The 25384-nt window shown below is 40.1% G+C and overlaps 2 gene segments (V, D, J or C); both read left to right on the forward strand.

The window, feature by feature from the left end:
• Positions 1-25384, forward strand: part of LOC119917602 — a 160350-nt gene that overhangs the window by 21597 nt on the left and 113369 nt on the right.
• Positions 17225-17705, forward strand: LOC119887738. The segment is given in 2 exon segments: positions 17225-17324; positions 17412-17705. Coding segments are annotated over 2 exon segments (324 nt in total).

A 25384-nucleotide genomic window follows, 5' to 3' on the forward strand; every position in this document is an offset into this window, starting at 1 on the left:
CATTTAGTTTTATGCAACAGTTTTATGTTCAGGTTTACTTGACTTGAATAAAGATTTGTAAGATGGTATTAAATGTAATGTATTATGGAGTTGGAGAGGGGGGGGTTGGCTTGACTGAATATGCCCCCTTAATATTTCCATAACATAAGATCCTGTTATTTTTCATGTCACATTTTACATATTGTTGAAAACTTGGCAGCGCCCTATTGCCAAACTCCCTTGGCAAGTAGTGAGGTCTCATAGATATGCAAAGCAATTCGACATCAGGGCTGCATATAGTCTCTCTCACTGTGTATTGTTTACACCATTTGTCACTCACGTACATGCAGCTCCTTTGGTTAGTACAAAGCTCGTCCATCTTGGGTGTCAGCGACTAGGCCGTGTGCTGGTGTGTGTTGCTCGGATGGCTGCTGGCAGGTTATCCGGTGGTGTTGATTGAAGTGTTTGAAGGAACAACAAATTTTCTCTGGAGTAGACACGACTTAGTTCACGTTCCCACAGCGCAGTTGTTGCAGGACAGGAAATTAAGTGCTCGCTGATAAAAATCAGGACCAGAAGTATAATGTGGAGGCCCGGTGCCTTTGTTTGGGGCTGTCAACTACTATCTTGATTCAGAAATTCTCCCTCTTGCAAAGTTTGCTGTTGTCAACTCCAACATATAGTCACAAGCACAGAACACTTAAGACACTAATTCAAACAAGAAACTAAAAACACTTAAAAACGGCACTCACTGGGTTGCTACAGAGCAGCGCCACCAGAAGTTATAAACAGGCAAAGTATTATGCAGTACTGTACAGTCAGCAATTTCTCAATGTCTGGCTGTGACAACTAAGAAGGTATTTTTTTCAGCGTTGTCTTATACCTTGAAGATGATGAATGCTTCAATAAACGCTAATGGTATTTTAGCTTGATAATCATAGCAAACCTCATTTAATCATAATAAAATAGTCGTAGGAGACAGTTTGTTGAGAAAAGAGAGTTGAAATGTGGTGAGATTTCAAACTGTGCAGACTTAAGCACAAATCACAGATTACTACCCTAAACACCATGTGTACAGTTGTTAGCTCCATTATTTGTCAACATTTTTCAAAAGATGAGTGAGAGACAGGGACCAAGAGCAGAAGGGAGAGAGAGTGCCTGTATAAAGAGCCCAGAAGTTTGTGCTATGCTCTTGGTCAAAGGAGAAGGAATTAGTGAGCAGCTGGGTTCTGGATCCACTGCATGAGACTCCATTTGCAGCCACTTGAGTGTATCAGAAAGCTTGATTGAGGGAACTGATCTTGCCAATAAGTTAGGGCTCTGACATTAGCTGCACAGGGAAATCACTTTCTTTAACATTTTGTAAGTGAGTCTTGGATACGATGGGTTTTATACCCCCAAATAAATAACATTATTACATGGTACCTGGCACCTATTTCTAGGAAAAACACCTAAAATAACATATCCAAAATAAATCAGTAATATCTCCTCAACCATTAGGCCTAGATGCATAATTCTGGTCTCCTTTGAAAGGCCAGAAGCTAAGGAATATAAATCCATTGTATATTAACATATTTATTTTACCATTACAGACTACATGGATATGAAATACAGAAAAAATATAATATTTTCATCCTTGTCTGGTAAAAAAAGCTTTATTTTGATGCAATAAACCATCAAAACCATCCTAATGTAGATTATAATGCACCTGAATATCTTCTAATACATCTAGAATACAACTGTAACTGTAAATTTGATGAAAAGAAACTGATACAACAGTTATTACACAATCTTTCAAAAATATACCAGGCGAATGTCCATGTTTTGGCCATATTTACTGTTTATATGTTCATTTTTATTGGTAGTTATCTTCAAAACATTATTACACCCCATACAACCACGTTCCAAATAACATAAAGCTTCCAAAACATTGAAGTATTGATAAAAGCAGTCAATATATATGACCAAAAGCACTCCCAGGCTTTACAGGCCCACAGCTTGCCGATTAAGATCGCCTCCGCCAAATTACACTCAAAACGTTTTTTTCAATGGAAACGGTTGTCCCCTGAACACCCCTTCCTGCCTTTTTAACACCGTTGTGTTTACAAAGTTTACACAGCTGATTGGGTAACACCTGAGACACGCCCACTAAACGGGAGCAAACATACCCCAAAGCCTGTTGCAGAACGTTGCGCAACGTTTCAAGGAAACATGCCGTTCAATCCGAAAACGTTGCAAATCGGTGCAAAACTTTTTGAGATTGAACTCGCCCCTGGACTGGCAATCTGGCATACTGGGCAAATGCCCGGTGGGCCGACGCACCTTTGGGGCTGATGTAGGCCCAACATACATTATGTAAAACTGGTAAAAAAAAATGGGCCGATGACAGGCCCGTAAAGCATGGACAACAGCCCATTGGGTAATTTTTTATACTTACTGGGCCGGCCCAATCACATCTCTTACCAGCCCCCACCCCCTCTGCTCTCTGTTTCTTGCGTTATGGCCCCCCCAAAAAATCTTCAGACGGCTGCCGTCAAATGCACGAAAATAACCGATATGTTCGCAACCAGGGCTGCATTTTAACATCAGCTGCAGGACCCGACGTAGAGCAGGCACAGGCACTTGAAGGAGTAAAGGAGAGCTGTGGCCACTGCCAGTCTATGGTGTTAGCAAGTAACAAAGTGACAGGACCAAGGGGGAGAGAGAGCAGGAGGAGAGTGAAGCGGTAAGCATGGGGTAGCTCAACCTGTAGGGAGGAAGTAGGGAGGGAGGGGACATGTAGCCACCACTTTTTGAAAGCATTTGTTAAAAATGTTCTGAAAAATAGCTTGCACCAAGAAATGTTAATTATAAAAATGCTATGAAAAATGTTTATTTGCACAATAAGCCTGCAATGCAATGTAAACATTGAAGAAACCTCTGTCTGTGTGTCACTGCTGCTGCGTTTCTCCCTACATGTGTTACACTGTGAGGCGGGGATTGGCTGGTCTTCGGCAAGTCTGGCTGATCCCGTCTCCCACATCCGACGATCCTGTTTGGAGCGGCGCACCAACCCTTCTCCAATCGCCGAGCTGCCTGCAGGACCGCCTCCGTGCCTTCTCTCTCAAATAGGCTGGTCTGCTGCTGGGTCGAGGCAGCTACCATTTGCCATGTAGTTTGCCCCAACGCTGGTCCTAACTTTGAACTCTGTGTGTGTGTCCTCAGTGGAAACAACCATTTCTTTGTTTGTTAGATCTGTGTGTTACTGAGAGTTGGTAACTCACCTGGGCTGATCCCAGTATTGGTCTACAGAATTGGACTAGGGGAAGCTCATCACTGATCTCTCACACCAAATACTTGTGTTAGATACACTAGGTTTAGGGGTGCTGCGCTCCCTGTGTTTTGCTTTTGAACAACGGCTAGAAAGGTTTTGTTTATTCTTTTGCAAGTAGTTTAGTAATCCCTCATTTAGGAGGGATCTCTTTTTATTATATTTGGTTCTTTGTTTTACGCAGCACCCACTTGCCCATTTTCTGTTTGACCCTTTTGTGTGTATCAGACTGTTTAATAAATAATCTTTCCACCCATACGAAAACCATCTGGTTTATGTTTACGTCACTCCTACCCCTAGAGAGCGGGGATGTAACACCTCTGTTGTCCAGAAAAGTAACTTAAGCTAAAAACGATTTAATGCTCAAAATCTCCCCTATCAAATACCTGTTTTATAATTTTTTTCCCCCAAATAGTAGGCCTATTAAAATATATTCTTGTCTTGTTGGTGAGGGGTGTCCGACCGATTTTGGAGGGCCGCCCGGGCCAAAAATTCCAGGGCCGATTTTATTTTTTTGTCCCAGTCCAACCCTGTGCAGGTGTATCTGCAGATGAACAGTCTGAAGACTGAAGATTCTGCTGTTTATATTTCTGCCCGAGACTCAGTGACTTGAGCAGCTGTACAAAATCCTACAGGACTCTTTACTGCATTTATCTCATATGACTGATATCATTACTTCAAAGTTATACCAAACACTGTGAGAAACACTGTTTGATTAGGAAAAAAACCTTTCTAAGCAGAGATATGAATGTGGAAATGAAATTACTAAATCTGCATCTTGCTTGTTCCATAACAGAGCTTCATTAAAACAACTCCAAAGAGAAGACAGTAGCTGAGCAATAAACAGCATAAAGTTCAGTGGTTTCAAATGTCTAATATATTTAATTATGATACAAAAGAGCACGTCCATAAACATTATTTGACAGATAAACCAGCAGACCTTTTCATGTCCTGCTACAGTTGTTTTTTTTTTTATAGCTGTGTTTTTTGCATATCATCACACAGGTTTCAGTTTAAATAAATAAAATATAATTTTTGAGAACTGAAACCTTTTAACGTCTAAAATCCAACCAGCTGCAGTATTAGTATTAGATTATCTTGCTTTCACCTCACTTGTTTTTACAGCAACAAAATAAATTAAACACAAACATGTAAATTAATAATTTGATCTTTCAATTATAACCAAATCACGATATACACTGAATGTTAGGTATACCACATTCCTTCATTTTTATGATTCAGTTATCTTTTTTCAAGTTATTTACCAGTGTTTCCCAAAGAATGACACTGTAACTGTGGTGCACGATGGGGAGGGGTGCACGGGCTGTCGATATTGACAATCAGCTATATAAAGCGTGCTAACATCGAAAACCCAGGTGTTTTCTAACAATAACTTAGCTGTCCTTATTAGCTAGCCTCCTTGCATGCTTGCTAATAACTTTTTTAAAGCTGGGTCTCCGACATTGACAGTGTTGTGTTGGACTGATTTGTGCAGCTGTGTTCATGAGGGAGAGAGAGTGAGAGAGGGACAAGCGAGAGGATGTTCTGAGCGACTGCGCTACGGCGCTCTGCAATCAAATACCATTTTAAATAGGCCTAGTAAAAAAAAAAAAACAATTCAATATGTGGCGGTCAGCGTTGATATTGTGGCGGCCGCCACAAATAAATGAACGTATGGGAAACGTGGACAAAATTGTTGGTATCCTTCCATTAAATAGAGAAAAACCCACAATGGACCCTGAAATAACTTTACATAAAAAGTCACTGAAAATTAACTGATGGAAATCAGACATTGCTTTTGAATTGTGGTTCAACAGAATTATTTTATAAAACAAACTGATGAAACTGGCCAGGACAAAAATGATGGTAACTCTAGAAAAGATTGGAAATAATTTGACCATAGGGACATGTTTAACTAAGGTGTGTCCTGCGATTAGCAACAACGCTCTTTGAGCCAAAGTGGACTTCAATGCAAGTCAATACAAAACTCTGATCTCTTCCATCTCTACATATGTGCTGCAGAGTGAAGGACAGAGACTGAATCACTGACATTTACAGTGTAGACTGGACAGAGACAACCGGATTTTAAAATGATCAGACCTGATTATTTGGGTGTTTTTCTCATCCTTTCTATTAACTGGGCAGGTAAGATCAATGGAACTCTTTCAGAATCAGAAGGAGCTTTATTGCCAAGTAGTGTTTTACATATGTTTTACAGGAATTTGCTGTGGTGATAAGGTGCTACACATAGACAAACATTCAGTCAACATAAATAAATGTAGAAGTCTATAAATATGGAATCGAAGAACAACGTTGCAGATATATACATGTGCAGTATTCTGGGTCTGTTCCATGCAGAAATAACGCAACAGAAGAGAATATTGTGTTGTTACGGCTGCCATCGCCCCCACCTGTATTTGCCTGTGCTTTTAAGTGGACTATCTGTTATGCTGAGCAGGCTGTGCAAGCCCACGCGGAGGATTGGCTGCACAAGGAGAGAAGGCCCCACCTACTTCCTGGGTTTCCAGTTACCATGCCCTCGATTGGTGCGGCATGCTCTACGGGCCAATCAGATGGAGACCGTGACGACCACCACCTGCTTAAAAGCCTGCTGGGTCTGCCATTCGGGGCAGCAATTTGACCTGAGTTGCTTGCCTTGGGAACGCCTGTCTTAGAGCTTATAGTAGTATTTTGTACCCTGTGCTAGACTTTGTGTCTTGACTTTGTGTGATTCACTGTGTGAAGGTAAGAGAGTGGGCCAGGGCTAAGCTTAGCTATCAGTGACACCTTTCTTGCACACACCGTAGGTGTTTTATGTTAGTTTTCATCAGGCTCAGGGGTGCTGTGCGTTTTGTGTTGTGTTTTTCAAATGCCGTAGGTTAGTGAGCTTTTGGTTTATTCTTGTTTTGTTAGTATCTCTGTAAGCAGTAATCCTCCTTTTGAGGATCTCCTTTTGTTATAATTGTTTGTTGATTTCCGCAGCACCCATTGGCCCATCCTCTGTTTGTGCTCCACTTGCATTATTTCAAATAAATACCCTTTCAAACCAACAACATCTGGTTTATGTTTATGTCCCTATATCCCTAGACACCTCGGGACGTAACAGTGTACATATAAATATATAAACTGACAACATAAAAATATACAACAACAAAGATCAACAATAAATGTGTGACGTGCCAGGTCTGTGCCCGACATGAGATGAAAAATTATTATTGGAACGATGCAGATAATGTGACTATATTAACTAATGATCTGTTTAAATATCTGCAGGTACTGAGGCTCAAACACTGACAGAATCTGAATCAGTGTTAAAAGTCCTGGAGAATCCCACAGATTGACCTGTACATATTCAGGGTTTGGTGGCAATTATAACAACACTTGGGTCAGACAGGCTGCTGGAAAGGGACTTGAATGGATTGCTTATATCATTGGTAGTGGTAACAGCAAAACCTACTCTGAGTCAGTTCAAGGCCGGTTTACCATCTCCAGAGACAACAACAGACAGCAGGTCTTGAGAATACACACTGTTTAAACCCTCAACTGATTTAAATAATAATTTAATATTATTTATTTTATTTATTTTTATTTTTCAACCTTGTGTAAAAAAGTTGCTCATAAGGACGTTAAAATGAATCATCATAGAAGACAGTAGCTGAACAATAAGCTGCATTTGTATACTTCAATGGTTTGAATTATCTAAGATTTAATTGTGATACAAAACATCACTTTCATATACATGAAAAAAAAAAATCAGAAGGTGTTTTCCTGTGCATTGCAACTGTTAGCTTATTGAGATTTCAGCTCTTAAGTAGTTAATTTGCTTTCTAAATACTTTAACCTTTTTAAGTAAAAAATTCCAACCAGCTGCAGCAAACTCAAGTATTTATTTAGATTATCTTGCTTTCACCTCACTGCTGTGTTTGCAACAGCAAAATAAAATAAATACAAACATCTAAATGAATAAATCAATTAATCTTTCAATTAAAACCAGATCACGTAATATAATGCCTATTAGGTAGACCACATTACTTCATTATTATGATTCAATTATTATATCATTTATTTTGTCATATAACATAAGAGTAAATGTTTTTTGATGTGATATTGTGTCCAACATCAGGAGGATACAGCTACATTAAAGCCATGAATTCAAAATAAACGATTCAGCAAAATTAAACTCTAACAGAGCCAGTACATGAGCCCCTCCCTCCCCGTGATATCCTGATGCAAATCTTCAGTCTGTGCAGTGTACTTCTGTCCTGCTGACTGCTCTGGAGCATCAGAGGTCACATCTCCAGCCTCAGGATGATCAACACACTCACTCTTCTGCTGGTTGCTCTCTCTCTGCCCTGTGAGTTCTCCTGCTTCCTGCTGTTTTATCTTTTATCAGACAACATCGACTGATGGTCAGTCAGTGATCCCAGAAAACTTCCCAAATGACTTTCTCTTTCACTTTCTTCTGTGGTTCCTCTCTCCTTTCATCTCATCTTCTACTGCCACCTGTAGGTCTTTGTAAACAAATGTTCTGAAGAGTTTTTGTAAAGCCTCTCTGCTTCTTTTAACCAGTCAGATTCACCATGCTGTTGCTATTATCTCCGGTGAAATCTATTTGTCCTTGCACACTGCTGGCATAAGTGTTACCGGAAGAAACCCAGGCAACCCCAATCCATTCCAGTGCTTTTCCTGCAGGTTGTCTTATCCAGCTCATGTCACAGCAGCTAAATGTGAACCCAGAGTCTCCCCAGGCATGTGGCGTGCCTCGCCAGGCAACGCCCAGACTCGGCCAGCGAGACAGGCTTTTTGTTCACCTGAAGCTACACACCTGATGTGCGGCGACATCGATCTGCCTTCAGTTTGTTTTTAATTTTAATTTCTTTTGTTTGTTAAAGTTATGAGTCCGTTAAGTTACACTGGACTAATTCAGGAACGACCAAGTTCCATTTTAAGCCTTTTTCGTCGAGCCAACTTCACCGAGGTCAGACCAAGCCACGTGATCTCGCCAGCTACAACGAAGGAAACTTGAAAACAGCCGAATTGCCAGACGGAGGAGGCAAAAAGCCAGGATCGGCAGCTAGCGTGGGACCCGTGCAACAGGCCAAAAGCAGACTGTCGACAAGCAGTAAGACTTAACACACGATCTGTGATCAGATGTCCATTGCCTATTTCTAGTTCCTGCCAAGAGAATTGACCCTTTAGATATGAGACTGACTGACTGATCTAAGATAATTGAGCGATTATTAACTAACTGATCACTAGTAGTAATTGTATAATTATTCAAAACTACCTAGAGGTCCGGAGACTCTAGGATTATAACAACTCCGGTGGTGCCCTGAAACGAGGACAATTTTGATTTTATGATTATTAAAATTCATAATTGGGTATCAATTCTCATAAATTTATTCAATTGCATAACTAAAATTTAGGTCTGCCACACTTAAATCACATTTATTGTGTTTCTATGTAGATATCTTGCATGCAAGTTGTTAGTGCTAATGTTTTAAGCTGTAAGGTAAGCTAGTTCATAGCTACACAAGCGTGGGTTATTTCTAACAACAATAGTCTCGGTTAATTCCGTTTATATGTTTTCTTTGAATTTCACCATATATCTGACACACACAAATTTTCACAAAAGCATTACGATGTCACAACTTTCACTTAGATACTTGAATCACAATCATTGTGTTAAAAAAAAAAAAAGTTAAAGAAAAGTTGTCAGGAGTTATGCCAAAACCCAGATGCAGACATGGACACAATGCAGCAGTTAAACAGTTTATTGACTGACGCAGGGTGAGGTGGCAGGGAGTCTCATTCCAAGCAGTTGGAACTTGAGGACTGGATGGCTGGGGTGGCTGGAAGGGTTGGATCTTGGCTTCAATAGACTTGGTGATCTGGAGACAGGCAGAGAGAAACTAGTTAAACCAAACGCGCTACTTGATTAACAAGCTTAACACTATATGCTAAGGCAAGACCTACAGTACACAACTTAACAACCCAGCAGGGAATGGAATTCTGGTCTCTCCTTAAGAAGAGGTAGGGATGGCAGATCAGGAACAGGTGTGTGATTACCAACAGGTGCAGCTAGTGCCAACTCAGGAAGCCAGACACGCCCAGGATTTAAAAAACTGAGAGAAGGGAGCGAAGAAAAACAGAACATAAACACACCAAGCATGCCTCACTCACCCAAAGGAAAAAAAACAAATGAAAAACACACTCACTAAGTCCCAAACTCAGGTGCCAGATGCAGGAGTCATGACAAAAGTGTTGAATAAAAAGCTTTCATTATCACGTTTTTTCATTGTACTTATATAATGTTACAATTTACCCCAGAGTACATCTAACCCAGACTAAGGGGTAAATTGTAACATGTGATGGAGACTAAACCGTGCATTTTCTGTCTGTGTTGTACAGATAACAGCTACACCATTTAATAGCAGACATGTGTAGCTAGTTTATCACATTTTTGAATGCACTGGCTTAAAAGAGCTCCAAGATACGGACAGAAATGTCGAAACAGTAACTGATATCCAAGTCAAATCCAGTTCCTCCCTATGAGGAGGAGTCAATGCAAAACTCAGATGTCTTCCACCTCTACTTATCTGACAGCAGAGAGGATGACAGAGAACAGTGGACACACAGTTTAACATGATGGACTATAGGACAGGACTGCTGCTTTTAACTGTCTGCTGGGCAGGTGAAGATATTCACTGATCTTGAGTTAAATCTGTCTTCATAAATGTGCCATCTTACAGCAAGTGAATATGTTCTATTCTTTTGACAGGTGTTGATGGTCAGACTCTGACAGAATCTGAACCAGCGGTTAAAAGGCCTGGAGAATCTCACAGATTGACCTGTACAACCTCTGGATTGTCATTCAGCAGCTACCCTATGAGCGGGATCAGACAGGCTCCTGGAAAAGGACTAGATTGGATCGCTTATATAAGCACATATAGTTCCCCTATTTCTTACTCCTAATCAGTCCAGGGTAGATTCATCATCTCCAGAGATGACTCCAGCAGTAAGCTGGAATAATAAAAACAGGTGTTTTGCTCTTTGAGGAGGAGGTGATGCAAAACTCTGATCTCTTCAAGCTCTACGTATGTGTTGCAGAGTGAAGGACAGACTAAATCACTGCAGACTGGACAAAGACAACTGGCTTTTACAATGATCAGACTTGATTATATTTAGTTCTTCTCATCCTGTTTATTAACTGGGCAGGTAAGAACAATGAAATTCTTTACTGAAAACCTGCTGATATGAAGATATTAATTTCCTCTTAAGGCTTCAAGTTTGTCTGCATGTCTGTGGCTTCCAACAGCCACAATTTGAATTCTGAACACTTTAAAAGTCTAAAAACAATACAGGCCTTCAAACACCTGCAGGAAACTCAAGTATTGATTCAGATTATCTTGTCTGTCAAGATTCTCAGTTATCCAGGTCATAGTTATCCAAGGAAGGTTAAAAATCAAGGCAATTTGCCCATTTTCCCTCTCATCTAGAACTGAACTGGCAGGGAGTCCCAGCTATTTAACTTTTTTGGTGTTGTTGATTGGTATACCAATGCCATAAATAAGCTATTCAAATATACATTTTTGGTATGGTCTTCATAAGGGTATTGATTGATATCATGTGTCAGTTTAGGCAGAAGAAGAGAAGCTCCCATCAAATGACCTTCAATACCAACCATGTTCTCAGCCTCTGTGACTGTGCAGCCAGGTCAACGTCTGACCATCACCTGTCAGGTCTCTTATTCTGTTAGCAGCTACTGGACAGCTTGGATCAGACAGCCTGCAGGGAAAGGACTGGAGTGGATTGGAAGTGCACATATTGGATACACTTCAAGCTACAAAGATTCACTAAAGAACAAGTTCAGTATCGACTTAGACTCTTCCAGCAACACAGTGACTCTAAACGGACAGAATGTGCAGCCTGAAGACACTGCTGTGTATTACTGTGCCAGAGAGTCACAATAACACAAACCATCAGTAGACCTGAACAAAAACTCCTCAGTGCCTGAACACTTGTAGCATGAAGCCACCAGAGGAGGAGCCCTCAGACAACTAATGACTGCAACACCAGTTCACTGTTAACACACCTGCAGCTCCATCTGTCTGTGTCAGTTCATCTCAGCAGACAGGAAATAAATCTGAAGATGAACAGTAGGAAGCCTGGAGGAGCTGATGTGTCTTCTTGTACTTGTGAGACTGTGATTAAAGATGAATGAATAACTAATCCTGCTGTGAGAAACGTTGCCTGGGAATTCTGTGTCAAAACTCTGTTTTCTCTCATCCTCACTGGGCTGATAGACCCTGTCTTATATGATTAACGCCCTCAAGTCATTCATAATGATACAAAACGCAGACATTTGAGTACCACTGACGTATGATTGGCTTTAAAGTTACATTTCATGAGAGAATATTGATAAAAAGATTCATATTGCTCTATAATACTAAAGAAAATATTTATCCATCACAGACTGTAGTTTAATTAAAACCATTTCTGAGAGATAAGAGCTGCTCTATAAAGTGGATGAGAATTGGAGCAGGTTTTTATTTCTGACACAGCCACACAGAGATAAAGGTAAAATGTGGTGATCATTATAAAAACTAATATATGCATGCATTAACTACCACAGTTTTCATCTAAGCTAAAGAATGAAATTTCTGATCCTGAGCAGCTGTTTTCCTCTGGAGGCTCCAAGTTTCTCTGGATGTCAATGTCTTCAGACATCTTCAGACACTGAAACCATTAAAAGTCTGTTATGTAAAACCTGCAAACCAGCAGCATCAGACTTACGTTTTCACACTATTTACATGATCCTGGCTGCTGTCACTTTATTTCTGTTTACACCAAGTACAGTAAATGAGCAAAAAAGTGAATAAATAAATGCTGCAAAAATGCTGTGCTCCTATGCTTGGAGTTAATCATGAATAGTAGGAGGTGCTGACAGGAAATAAATTCTCACAATAAGACAGCTCACATCTTATTTTAAGTGAGTTTTAATCATTTGAAAACATACTGACCACACTGTAAACATGGCTTATAGAAAGAAACATTCTTGGTGGTTACTTCTTGTTTGTGGATTTTAATAAATATGTTTATTACATATTTAGAATTATAATTAATTAATAATGATCCTTGTCGTTGTTGCAATTATGTAATAATGTAAATAATGTTTTATTATTTAATTGTTTTAGTGTAGTGAAATTAAAATATCACATGTAAAGCAGAGGTGATTTCCAGGCATGTTTTCACTCTGCAGATATAATAACAGTCAACAGACTCTTCTACTGGCTCCAGTTAGACCAACATTGATGCTTCATGTGTTTGATTCTATGCAAACTCAGTGACCTTCCTTGTTACTCAGCTATAAAAACTTCCCACCAGGCTGTCAGTGGAGTTCACAGCACGTCACTTTCAACATAAACCATGTTTTCTGTAGCTCTGCTGCTGCTGTTGGCAGCTGGATGTGAGTCTCTCTGGATTTGTCAAAGTCAGCAGTTCTTCTATTGCAGTATAACTTGATCATTTGTTACAAAACATTTTCTTTTTTTAACAGGTGTGAAGTGTGAACAGTTGACACAGCCAGCCTCTGTGACTGTGCAGCCAGGTCAACGTCTGACCATCACCTGTCAGGTCTCTTATTCTGTTAGCAGATACTACACAGCTTGGATCAGACAGCCTGCAGGGAAAGGACTGGAGTGGATTAGTAGTGACACAACTGTCAAAGATTCACTAAAGAACAAGTTCAGTATCTCCTTAGACTCTTCCAGCAACAGAGTGACTCTAAACGGACAGAATGTGCAGCCTGAAGACACTGCTGTGTATTACTGTGCCAGACAGACACAGTGAGAGACAATAATGTGAGAGTCATACAAAAACTACTTCCTCTATTTATCAGCTCTGGCAACATTCAGTTGTCTCAGTATCCCTTTTTTGTTTTTCCTTTCTGTAACTGTCAGTATTGGAAATTTTAATAGTGAGTGACTGAATATTGAGGTCTTATTTTTATCTTAAATATAAAAATGTTTTATTTCTTGTTAAGAAAAATGATCTGTAGTAGTGTGATGAATGTGTTTAACCCTAACCCTAATAAGAGTTGTGATTAAGGCAATGACAGACAGATAGAATAGATAGATACTTTATTTGTTCCTGGTAGGACAATGTCAAACACAAATACATACATAAAAGTAAAAAAGTGAGCACTTCACACGTGATTGGCGAGTCCAGAGGGTTGCACCTGCATGCTACAAGTGTGTGAAATGTAGGTAAAAAATTTATAAACTATTGCCAAAGTTTTCACATGAAACAGACTCTTCTTAATAATGAAGCCAATTTAATAATGTGTTTGCAGACCTATTGCACAAATTATACTGAACCATGAAAGATGGACTTTTGGCTGAATGACTCATGTACAGAAAACATTCATCCTACAGTTTCAACAAACAGTAACTGAGATCCAAGTCAAATTCATCTCCTCCCTGTGAGGAGGAGTCAATGCAAAACTCAGATGTCTTCCACCTCTACTTATCTGACTGCAGAGAGGATGACAGAGAACAGTGGACACACAGTTTAACATGATGGACTACAGGACAGGACTGCTGCTTTTAACTGTCTGCTGGGCAGGTGAAGATCTTCACTGATCTTATGTTTTCTTGTAATGTGTCAGTTTGTTGCATGTGATTATTTTCTTTGCTGTCTTGACAGGTGTTGATGGTCAGACACTGACAGAATCTGAACCAGTTGTTAAAAGGCCTGGAGAATCCCACAGATTGACCTGTACAGCCTCTGGATTCACATTCAGCAGCTACCCTATGAGCGGGATCAGACAGGCTCCTGGAAAAGGACTAGATTGGATCGCTTATATAAGCACATATAGTTCCCCTATTTCTTACTCCTAATCAGTCCAGGGTAGATTCATCATCTCCAGAGATGACTCCAGCAGTAAGCTCTATCTACAGATGAACAATCTGAAGACCGAGGACACAGCTGTGTATTACTGTGCCAGAAGAGACACACTGAGAGACAATAACAGGAGAGTCATACAAAAACTACTTCCTCTATTTACCAGTATCAGTATATTTAATTTCCACTCCCACTGTGTTTGTAAGTAAACATAAATGTTAACAGTACTGGAAAGAGTCAACACTTTTTGTTTGCCACATTTATGGGTGCAACATGAAATTAGTAACACACTCCAACATTAAGCAGAGGTGTTTTCCAGGCAGGGATGAATGTGTTCACACTGCACAGACAATATCAAAATATCAAAAAGTACTTTAAGTGGACATGGTATAATTAAATGCTGATAGTGTTAATTGGATTTCAGTTTTATTTTTTAGCCTAATGAAATAAATAAGGACAGAGAAATATTTTATTTACAGAGAGCTTTTCAGGATCCTCATAGACACTTTACATGGCAAATACAGAAACTAAATAAACTTTTCAGGTGCATATAGTTGCTCAATATACAGTATCACACAGTGATTTGAACTTCCAGTGACCAGTAAATGCTCCGTATTTGTACAGCGCCTTTCTAGTCTTTTCAAACACTCAAAAGTGTTTTTACACTACATTGCATTCAGCATTCACCCACTTTCATACACTGAGCTTAAGTGCTCAAACAGAAACTAACATTTACACACATTCATACACTCATGAAACAGCCACCAGTGGCAATTCAGGGTTCAGTGTCTTGCCCAAGGATATGCAGCCTGGAGGAGCCGGGGATTGAACCGCCAATCATCAACCCGCTCACACCAAATTTAACACACCTGCTCCCCATTCACACCTGAGACCTTGTAACACTAACAAGTCACATGACACCGGGGAGGGAAGATAGCTGATTGGGCCAAATTTGGACATTTTCACTTAAGGGTGTACTTACTTTGGTTGCCAGCTGTTTAGACATTAATGGCTGTGTGATGTGTTATTTTGAGGGAACAGCATTTTTACACTGTTATACAAGGAGAGGGTCTGATTATCCAGGGCCCCAATGGACGGAGGCCCCTTTAAAATCCTGGAATGAAAACTTTGTTTTTGTTTACAATGCTTAATTTTTAAGCAAGTAGTTTCATAACTAAATAAAAAGCGTCTGAATAAATCCGTTGAGACACTGAACTTTGTATACCCCCCCCAAAAAAAATAAAGAACAGTGGAGGTCACTCTCACCATTTCCAAAAGACGCAAAATGGTTTAGCAGAGCAGAGCGATGCTGAAGCTGGAGCATCAACATGCTTTGGGACAGTCAAGTCTTTCCCGAAGCACGGGAAATTAAGGTACCAAAAAAGAAAAAGAAGAGTAAGAAAGCAAAGTGAAGGAAAATAACTGCCAACTTATTTCTTTCAAAAGAAAGGTGATCACAATCACAACTAGCAGTTAAAGAATGGTTTAAGCTAAAACAGTTTAGATTGAATGCAGGTATCTAGTGCAGTCTGGTTCCCTTGTCTTTTATTATGCAGTACTGTACAGTAAGCAATTTCTCAATGTCTGGCTGTGACAACTAAGAAGGTATTTTTTTCAGCGTTGTCTTACCATACCTTGAAGATGATGAACGCTTCAATAAACGATAATGGTATTTTAGCTTGATAATCATAGCAAACCTTATTTAATCATAATAAAATAGTCGTAGGAGACACTTTGTTGAGAAAAGAGAGTTGAAATGTGGTGAGATTTCAAACTGTGCAGACTTGTAAGCTCCAGAATTTGTCAACATTTTTCAAAAGATGAGTGACAGACAGGGACCAAGAGATGAGGGGGGCCACAGAGACTGCTTGTATATAGGGCCCAGAATTGTGTGCAGCGCCCCTGGTCAAAGCATTTTAGTAAGTGAGTCTTGGAGATACAATGGGTTTTATACCCCCAAATAAATTACATTATTATTGAATTAAAGTTTTAGAGAAAACGCTTAATTGGAATACTTTAAACATGTACATAAACCCAGGGAGCAACACCCTTTCAATCACATTTAAACACCCTAGAGAAAGTGGCAAAGACCTCCAAAAAAACCAATGCATTTCTTTAGTTTGTCAAACTGGAACAAAAACCTGCTTAATGTTGATAGTAGCGGGCCGGAGCTCACAGGTGACACTTGACGAGAAGTCGGAGTGGGATAGGTTGCCAGTCAATTACAGGAATCATTCATTTTCCATTTTCACCAAATTAAAACTACTAGGCCTAATCCAGCCGTGTGCAGTGCATGTTTAAAGTATTCACAGTGCTTCAGTTTTTCCACATTTGGTTATATTAAGACTTATTCCAAAATGGATTCATTATTTTCCACAAGATTCTACAAAAAATACCCCATAATAACAAGGTGAACAAAGTTTGTTTGAAATCTTCACAAATTTATAAAAATTAAAAAAAAAGCACATGTACATAAGTAATCACAGCCTTTGCTATGACACGCAAAATAGAGCTCAGGTGCATCCTGTTTCCACTGATCATCTTTGAGATGTTTCTACAACTTGATTGGAGTCCAACTGAGGTAAATGCAGTTGATTGGACATGATTTGGAAAGGCACACACCAGACTAAGGTCCCACAGTTAACAGTGCATGTCCGAGCAGGTTTACCATCTCAAGAGGCAGCAGACAGCAGGTGTATCTGCAGATAAAAAGTCTGAAGACCGAAGAGTCTGCTAATGTTTCCGTTTAGGAATATATTTTGCATTATATGGATGGCCCTCTAAATGTTGTTAAGCAAAATAATAAAACATCTATTTTGTGTATAAATAATGTTACTATTGAATGGCTTTAAAATAATAATAATTAAAAAGTTCATAATTATAATCAGAATACAAATGAATTATGTAAAACACTGTTTTCCAGAGATCTGTGAGATGTGGTGGGTTTCTCTGTGAGGAGGAGTCAATGCAAAACTCTGATCTCTTCCATCTCTACAAATGTGTTGCTGAGTGAAGGACAGAGACTGAATCACTGACATTTACAGTGTAGACTGGACAGAGACAACCAGATTTAAAATGATCATATCTGATTATTTGGTTGTTTTTCTCATCCTGTCTATTAACTTGGCAGGTAAGAACAATGAAACTCTTTACTGGAAAGATGCTGATAATATGTAACTACTGTATATTAACTAATAAGCTGTTTAAATATCTGCAGGTACTGAGGCTCAAACACTGACAGAATCTGAATCAGTGGTTAAAAGACCTGGAGAATCCCACAGACTGACGTGTACATATTCAGGGTTTGGTGGCAATTATGACAACGCTTGGATCAGACAGGCTGCTGGAAAGGGACTTGAATGGATCGCTTATATCAGCAGTGGCAGTAGCAGCAAATACTACTCTGTCAGTTCAAGGCCGGTTTACCATCTCCAGAGACAACAGCAGACAGCAGGTGTATCTGCAGATGAACAGTCTGAAGACTGAAGATTCTGCTGTTTATTATTGTGCTCGAGACTCACAGTGACTGGAGTTGGTTGAGCAGCTGTACAAAAACCTACAGCACTCATCTTACACATTGTTAGACCCCAAACATGAAGTCCTTTTCTTTGTATTCATATTACTTATTTCTGTATTTGTTTATTTTTTTGTTATTGTTTTATATTCCACATTTTTAAAATGTTACAATTGAATTTGTAATAAAATTAAAATCATATGTAAAGCAGAAGTGATTTCCAGGCATGTTATAATAACTGTCAACAGACTCTTCTATTGGCTCCAGTTAGACCAACAGTGATCCTTCGTACGTTTCTATGCTGCTACGGATGTTCTGCCAGTCCGACAGACATAATTTTTGATCATATTTATTTATTTGGTTGTAAATAATTATCGCATATTGGTTGTATAAAGTGTGTAAATATCTAAAAATCTACGTAGAATGTAAATTGTACTGATTGAATATAGTGCGTATACACTGTGTATATATTTATAGATCCATGCAGAATGTTACTGATTCTACTTTTATTCTATCTGTATCAAAACATTTTCTTTTTTAACAGGTGTGAAGTGGGAACAGTTGACATAGCAAGCCTCTGTGACTGTGCAGCCAGGTCAACGTCTGACCGTCCTGTCAAGACAGCTTGGATCAGACAGCCTGCAGGGAAAGGACTGGAGTGGATTGGAAGCGCACATGTTGGATACACCGCATATTACAAAGTTTCCCTAAAGAACAAGTTCAGTATCGACTAGACTCTTCCAGCAACAGAGTGACTCTAAACGGACTGAAGACACTGCTGTGTATTACTGTGACGGAGAAACACAATAACACAAACCATCAGTAGACCTGAAGAAAAACCCCCAAGTGCCTGAACACTTGACATGAACATGAAGCCACCAGAGGAGGAGCCCTCAGACCACTAATGACTTCAACACCAGTTCACTGTTAACACTCCTGCAGCTCCATCTGTCATGAAGCCTGAAGGAGCTGCGGTGTCTTCTTGTGCTTGTGAGACTGCGATTAAAGATGGATGAATAACTAATCCTGCAGTGACAAATGTTCTGTGGGATTTCTGTGCAAAAACTCTGTCTTCTCTCATCCTCACTTTGCGAATGTATAGATAGATAGAACTTTATTGATCCCCGAGGAGAAATTGCTGTTGCAGCAGCAAAACTGACAGAGATTACAAAAAAATTTACCAGAAACACACAAACTAACGTAATGTAAAAAATTTACATTTATTTTTATATTTATAAAACTGAGATGTATACACAAGTGCCACTGTGCACATATTCAAGATGCATCACTTGCATTAACTGTAGTTTAATGTTCTTAACATTCACGTGTCCTTCAGTCTCCTCTCCCTGCACAGGTTTGGCAATGGCAGTGGATAGGAATGATTTTCTGTTACGGTCCTTGCTACAGTGGAGTTGTAGTAGTGTCCAGCTGAATGCACTCTGCTGCCCGACCAGCAGGTTGTGCAGCGTATGTGAAGTGTTGTCCATGATGTTAAATAGTTTGTGTAACAAACTGTGTCCTGGTCCTCCTAAAGTCCACCACCATCTTCTTCGTCTTTGTCACGTTTAGGAGGAGGTGGTTGCTCCCACACCACAACACAAAGCAGTTAACCAGATCCCCATACTCAGTCTCATCTCCATCGCTGATACACCCAACAACTGCAGGATCATCTGAGTATTTCTGTAGATGACAGGAGTTGTCAGAGGTGTAAGGCGTGAAAAGAAATGGTGGGAGTACAGTCCCCTGTGGTGTTCCTTTGCTGCTGACCACCTATTCAGACACATGACCCCTCAGTTGCACAAACTACCACTGCTCAATACCGCTATAAGATACAATTTAAAAGGAAATTTTTAATTAATTTCTTGAACATAAAAATACTGGATCAGCTTGGTTTGGATGATGGGGACACGAGGTTGGTGTTAGATGAAACAGGCTATGGTGGAAAGTACAGCAGTAGGGGATCTTTATGAAATAAGAGGAGCCTGATCATGGAGGATTTTGTTAGTGAATCAAAGGAATTGCATTTTTATGTTGAAAAAAAGTGATGTGGTGAGCAGGTGAGCAGTTGGCTTCTGGTCTTGATCCACTGCATGAAACTCTACCCAGTCACTTCGGTGACTCAGAGGGCTTCCTTGTTTGAGGAAACTAATGTTACCAATAAATTAGGGCTCTGACATTAGCTGTCCAGTTAAATCACCCACTTTTTTACATTTTAGTAAAGTGAGTCTAAGTGAGCGCATTGAATTAAAGTTTTAGAGAATGTCAATGAACACTTAATTGGAGTATTTTTGAAACAAATACATAAACCTGGGCAGCATCTCCATTTTCATCACATTTTAATGCCCTGTAAGAGAAAGTGGCAATGACCTCCAAAAATCAATGTATTTATTTAGTTTGTGTAACTTGAACAAAAACCTGCTTAATGTTAACGGTTGCGGGAGCCAATCACAGATGACACTGGACGAGAAACGGGTTAGGTCACCAATCATTAACAGACTGATTAGAAGCCTAGAGTCGAAGATAGCTTCAACTCCACCTCCTCCGCCTTCATTTTCCATTTTCACCAAACAAAAACTGAATATCAGGCCTAATCCAGCCATAAACCCCTGTGAGGACTCAGACTGGTAAAATGCAAAATGACTCACTGATGCACAGTCCCCACCCAATCTGCCTGCACAATATATCTCCTTCATAACAGCTTTTGCAAATGCGACTCAGCCAAGTTTCCACCATGACAGTTCTACAATGTGTCGTCCTCTTTGCTCTGATTTCAGGTGAGTGAAGTCGGTGTCCAGCAGAGATGTATAGGAGCTTTGGATGTTTGCTGGCTACCCGTCATCTAAACTCTGTGTCTCTTTCAGCTGCTCAGGGCCAGTCCTTCACCTCCTCAGAGCCAGTGATCAGCAGAGCTGGAGAACCAGTCACTTTGTCCTGTAAAGTGGAAGGTCTTCCTCTGGCTTGGCTGCACTGGATTCGTCAGAAACCAGGGAAAGGACTGGAATAGATCGGACGCATTAATGACGGAACTGGCACAAAATTTGCCCAAAGTGTCCAAGGGCAGTTTTCCATCACCAAAGACACGTCCAAAACCTTGTGTACTTAGAGGTGAAGAGTCTGAAACAAGAAGACTCTGCTGTTTATTATTGTGCATGAGAGCCACAGTGACACAGCAGACTACAAAGCTGTACAAAAACTGAACAACACTTGGAAGCACTGAAGCATGTCAGGGCTTTGAAAACACATTTCCCTTTGAATGATGGCCATTTAACAATGAAACACAATTAAAATGTATTTGTCAGTGTTGTGGGACAGTTTATCATGACTCAAGACAACCTTACTGTAATTACAACATAATTTAACTGCCGAAAAAGCTTTACTTTAAAAAGCTCTACAGAACCCAGCTCTTCTAAATTAACTTACTTCAAACTAATAAGCACATTAGAAACACTGAATAGTCCGATGAATGACAGAGATAATGTTGTTTTGTGTTTCCACAGGTGTGAATAATATTGATAACTCATCCAGACTTTGACTTTTATTTTTACCCCCTACACATACTGCTGATTGTATCATCAGTTTACAACTCATGTAAATACAGTTTAAAATTCACTTTGACTGGAAATATATCTATAAAAAATTATTTTGTCAAAAGTGCAAAATTGTCCTATGGTGTGACTGTCTCATGCATGGTGTAATAAATTACAACTTTTATAAAATAAAATGACACGCATACAAATGTTGAGAAATACCTCAGGCATAATGTTACAAGTGTCTATTTTAGTGAATGGCAATCATTTATTTCATCCATATATTTAGGAGCTTATGTACGAGCTTGATATATTTTGTCACTGAAAACCATGTCCTCTGGTGTGATACCATATCTTAATTTTAACTGGGCAATTCAACAGACAACCTTATTAAGTTGAAAGACTCCATTAAAGTTAATGATACTGAAGCCCTCTGTGAAGCCCATGATGCAACATGCCAAAGCATGTAATACTCATGCTGGTCCACTAGAGGATGCGTGTCAGCTTCCGGTAATGCACTCAATCGCAACCACAGAGCGGCTTGCTTAATAACAGTTTTCTGTCCTCCCAACTTTGCTTTTAACGACGGTGGAACTACATGTTGTTGTCGATAAAGTTTTTATGCCATATTATGTCCGAACAAAAACAGAATAGGAAACAGAAACATAACGACAGAGCTCAAGTGCTGAAGCTAACGGACCACATCTACGTTGCTAGCCAAAAAGAAAACAACGGCGGGAAAATGGATGACGACTTCTCAACGGACTCTGAGGCTGTAACACCGGTTGGTAGCCCCTCTTCCAACCCTGCCTTCAAAGTAAAAAGGAAAGAAAGGAGCGACTTGTCCCTAGAGGATCTTCAGGCTAACATTCTGGTTGCAGTTAACCAGAGATAACCTGGAGCTGATGGTAAGAGACAACAAGTCAGGCATCAAAGAGCTGAAAACCACCCTTAATTTTGCCTTCGTCAAAATTGACGCTTTGAAAAATGAAAACAAAAAGTTATGAGCTTTGCAACAGTCACGAAAAACTATTAAAAAAAAACATGGAAATCACTGAGAATAGTCACTGAGACTAAAAAATACAGGCGGAGATGGGCTCTAAGGCTGTATGTGTTATGTGTGTTGGACAGAGAGGACCCAAAAGCAACGCTCCAGTGAAACAGGTTTTATTGGGGAGAAAAAGGGGTTGAGGGAGTGGGGGTGAGGGAGAGGCGGATGCCGGGGAAACACGGACATGGGGAACCGAGGAGACTGAAACAAGGGACCGAGGAAGAGAGGAGGCATGGGAGAACTGACCGGGGGAGTTGGTGGAGGAGTATGGTGGCAGGCTGACTGGCTAGGCATGGGGAAGAGCCGGGAGGACGTCCGAGGGGTGAGGGCAAGGTGGCCAGCCCAGCTGACACAACGGAGGACGGAGGCAAGTGAACCTGGAGACAGACAGACAGACAGACAGGGTTAGACACAGGGAAAACCAAGTACAGGGAAACAGAGATGACGCATATTATACAAGAGTGCCAGGTTAGGAGCAACGACGATCAAGTAGAGACGGAGTGGAGGTTGAAGTACAGAGATGAGGCTGATTGCTGGAATGTGTGGCAGGCTGAGGTTGTGGCTGACGAAGCGCAGTCAGCTGGGCTCAGGAGCAGAGAGAGAGAGAGAGAGACCACAAGCAAGGGGAGCAGAGGAGACAGACCAAAACACAAGGGGAAAACAGAATCACAAGAAAAAAGGAGGAATAAACAGGACACTCATCCTTCAGCCGGGCTGTCACCACAACAGTATGGGCTACCAGAGGAAAGGGAGGAAAATGTAAAAAGAAAAGTGATAGACATTTGTCAGCAAATAGCCCCTAACCAAAATATGAGTCAAGCCATCAATGTTGTGCATTGGAAAGAGGGACGTCAGCAACACACACCCTCGCTCCGTGATTATCCTCTTTGCCTTCAGCACAGCGAGGGATGGCGTCTGGAAAATTGCACAAAACCACCTTTCCTGAGGGAGAAGAGGCTTCGCTTCGGCGAGGATCTCACTCAGGCCGACAAGAAGACCCGAGAAAGGCTGTTGCCTCGCATCTAAGAAGAAAGGAAACAAGGAAAGCAAGCTTTTTTCAGAGGAACTCGAGCCTTCATTGAGGATGTGGAGATCCTTTAAAGGATGACTTATCTACAATGTTACAATGTTGGATGTTCATGTTAAACATGGCCAAAGCTTCAAAAAATTAGGTTAAAGTATTTAAAAAGAAAGAAATCCTTGGACAACGCAACTGCCCCACAATTCACTCACTCCGTCTCTCTCTCTCTCTCTCTCTCTCTCTCTCTCCCCACTGTGTCCGCTCAGACAAGTAGCATGCTCGTAACTCAGAAGAGATCTCGCCGTCCGGTGGATTTCAGGTTTAAGAAAGGGAGTAGATGATAGCTAGGTAGAGAAGGAAGTGAGCCACATGTTTAATTATGGCTTTTTGTGGAGCTTTTTCGTTCAGCGGAATGCGACCTGAGTGTCCAGACTGAGGTCACATTTAAAAAGATCCGATCTGTGTCGGATTTGGACCACATATGGAAGTGGCCCAATTCCGAACTGGAAAAGATCAGATTCCATGTGACTTGGCCTGTTCACACTGTCAGAAAAAGATCAGATCTGACTCACATATGGGCAAAAAAAATCGGATTTGGGTCACATTGGCCTGCAGTCTGAACATAGCCACAGAGGCTACAATGAAGCCCTACATGAAGAGTCAGTATAAGAAAATAAAATATTTTTTTTAACTTTGAATCATGCAAAGCTGCCATACAGGAGTCACAGAACTACAATATAGGATTGGAAAAGCAGTTTAATAGGTCTCCTTTAAGATGTTTTCTATGGAGTCACACTAGGACTTTTTTTGTAAACTCTGAACTTGTGCCCTCTCTAACTATTGCTGCTTTAAAGGGTAAGAAAATCTGTTCTAAAATGGTTCTAATACCTATGTTGGCTATATCTGTTCATAGGGTTGAATTCCATCCTCTCTCACGGTTTTATTATATATTAATAATTGTATATTTTACCTGCAATGGACTGGCGACCTGTCCAGGGTGTACCCTGCCTTTCGCCCAACGTCAGCTGGGATAGGCTCCAGTCCCTCCGCGACCCTGTAGACAGGATAAGCGGTTGACGATGGATGGATGGATGGATGGATATTTTACATTATATTAACCCAATCAGTCATTCATGAATAACACAAGCACTTTGTAATTACTTTAAAATGTTCCAAATTCACATTAAAGAGGTAGTTTTTCTCTCGTAAAGAGAATTGTTCTTTAGGGGTTGATGAAACTACTTTCTTTAAATGACTACGAAACATTGTTAAAAGAAAAACCATCTTTATTTTTTGTAAGGACTACAATGCTGATGTTATTTTCAACCAAGAAACTCACTCGACGAAAAGTTATGGAAGAGTCAATGGGGAGAGGACATTTGGTTGACTCACGGATCCAACCACTCAGCAGGGGTTGCTATTCTCACTCTATAAATTTTAAGGAAAGGTTCTTAATACAGTAAGGGATATCACTGGTCACTGGATTGTTACTATTACCTGTTTGGAAGATGCATTTTTTTATTTTAGGCAACTATGGGTACTGCTCACTTTCACAAAATTCTAAATTATTGGAAGAGCTGGACTCTTAATATGGTTACGGATAACCAATTAGACAGATGCCCACCAAAACTAACTAAATTCAGAAAAACTAATTGACTTACAAAAAGGCTCGATCTCATTGATATATGGAGAGAAAAAAATACATTGTTGAAAACAGCAATAGAGAGAGCCCTCCATTGAGTCATGTACTGTCATGCACTCCTGCTGTTCTGACAGACCATAAGGCCATTTATTTATCTATTCAGGTCAGCAAGGAACAAAGAGGGAGATTATCTAGCGGTTACTGGAAATTAAATAATTCTCTACTATCTCATAAAGAGCTAAAAATGAAAATAGAACTCCTTATCTCAGAACAATGGGAGGCTGCTAGAAAAGGGAATCATTTTGGTACATCGTGGGAATTTCTCAAATATAAAATTAGAGGCGTCTGCTCAGGTTATGGCAAGATATTCAAGCTTTTATTAAGGACACACACCCGGTCCAAATGACATACAATGAAAAACTTAAACAGACAAAC

The sequence above is a fragment of the Micropterus salmoides genome, unplaced genomic scaffold, assembly GCF_014851395.1.
Source record: "Micropterus salmoides isolate LMB-PRFRI ecotype aquatic unplaced genomic scaffold, ASM1485139v1 Ms_hic_scaffold_10, whole genome shotgun sequence".
Taxonomy (NCBI): Eukaryota; Metazoa; Chordata; class Actinopteri; order Centrarchiformes; family Centrarchidae; genus Micropterus; species Micropterus salmoides.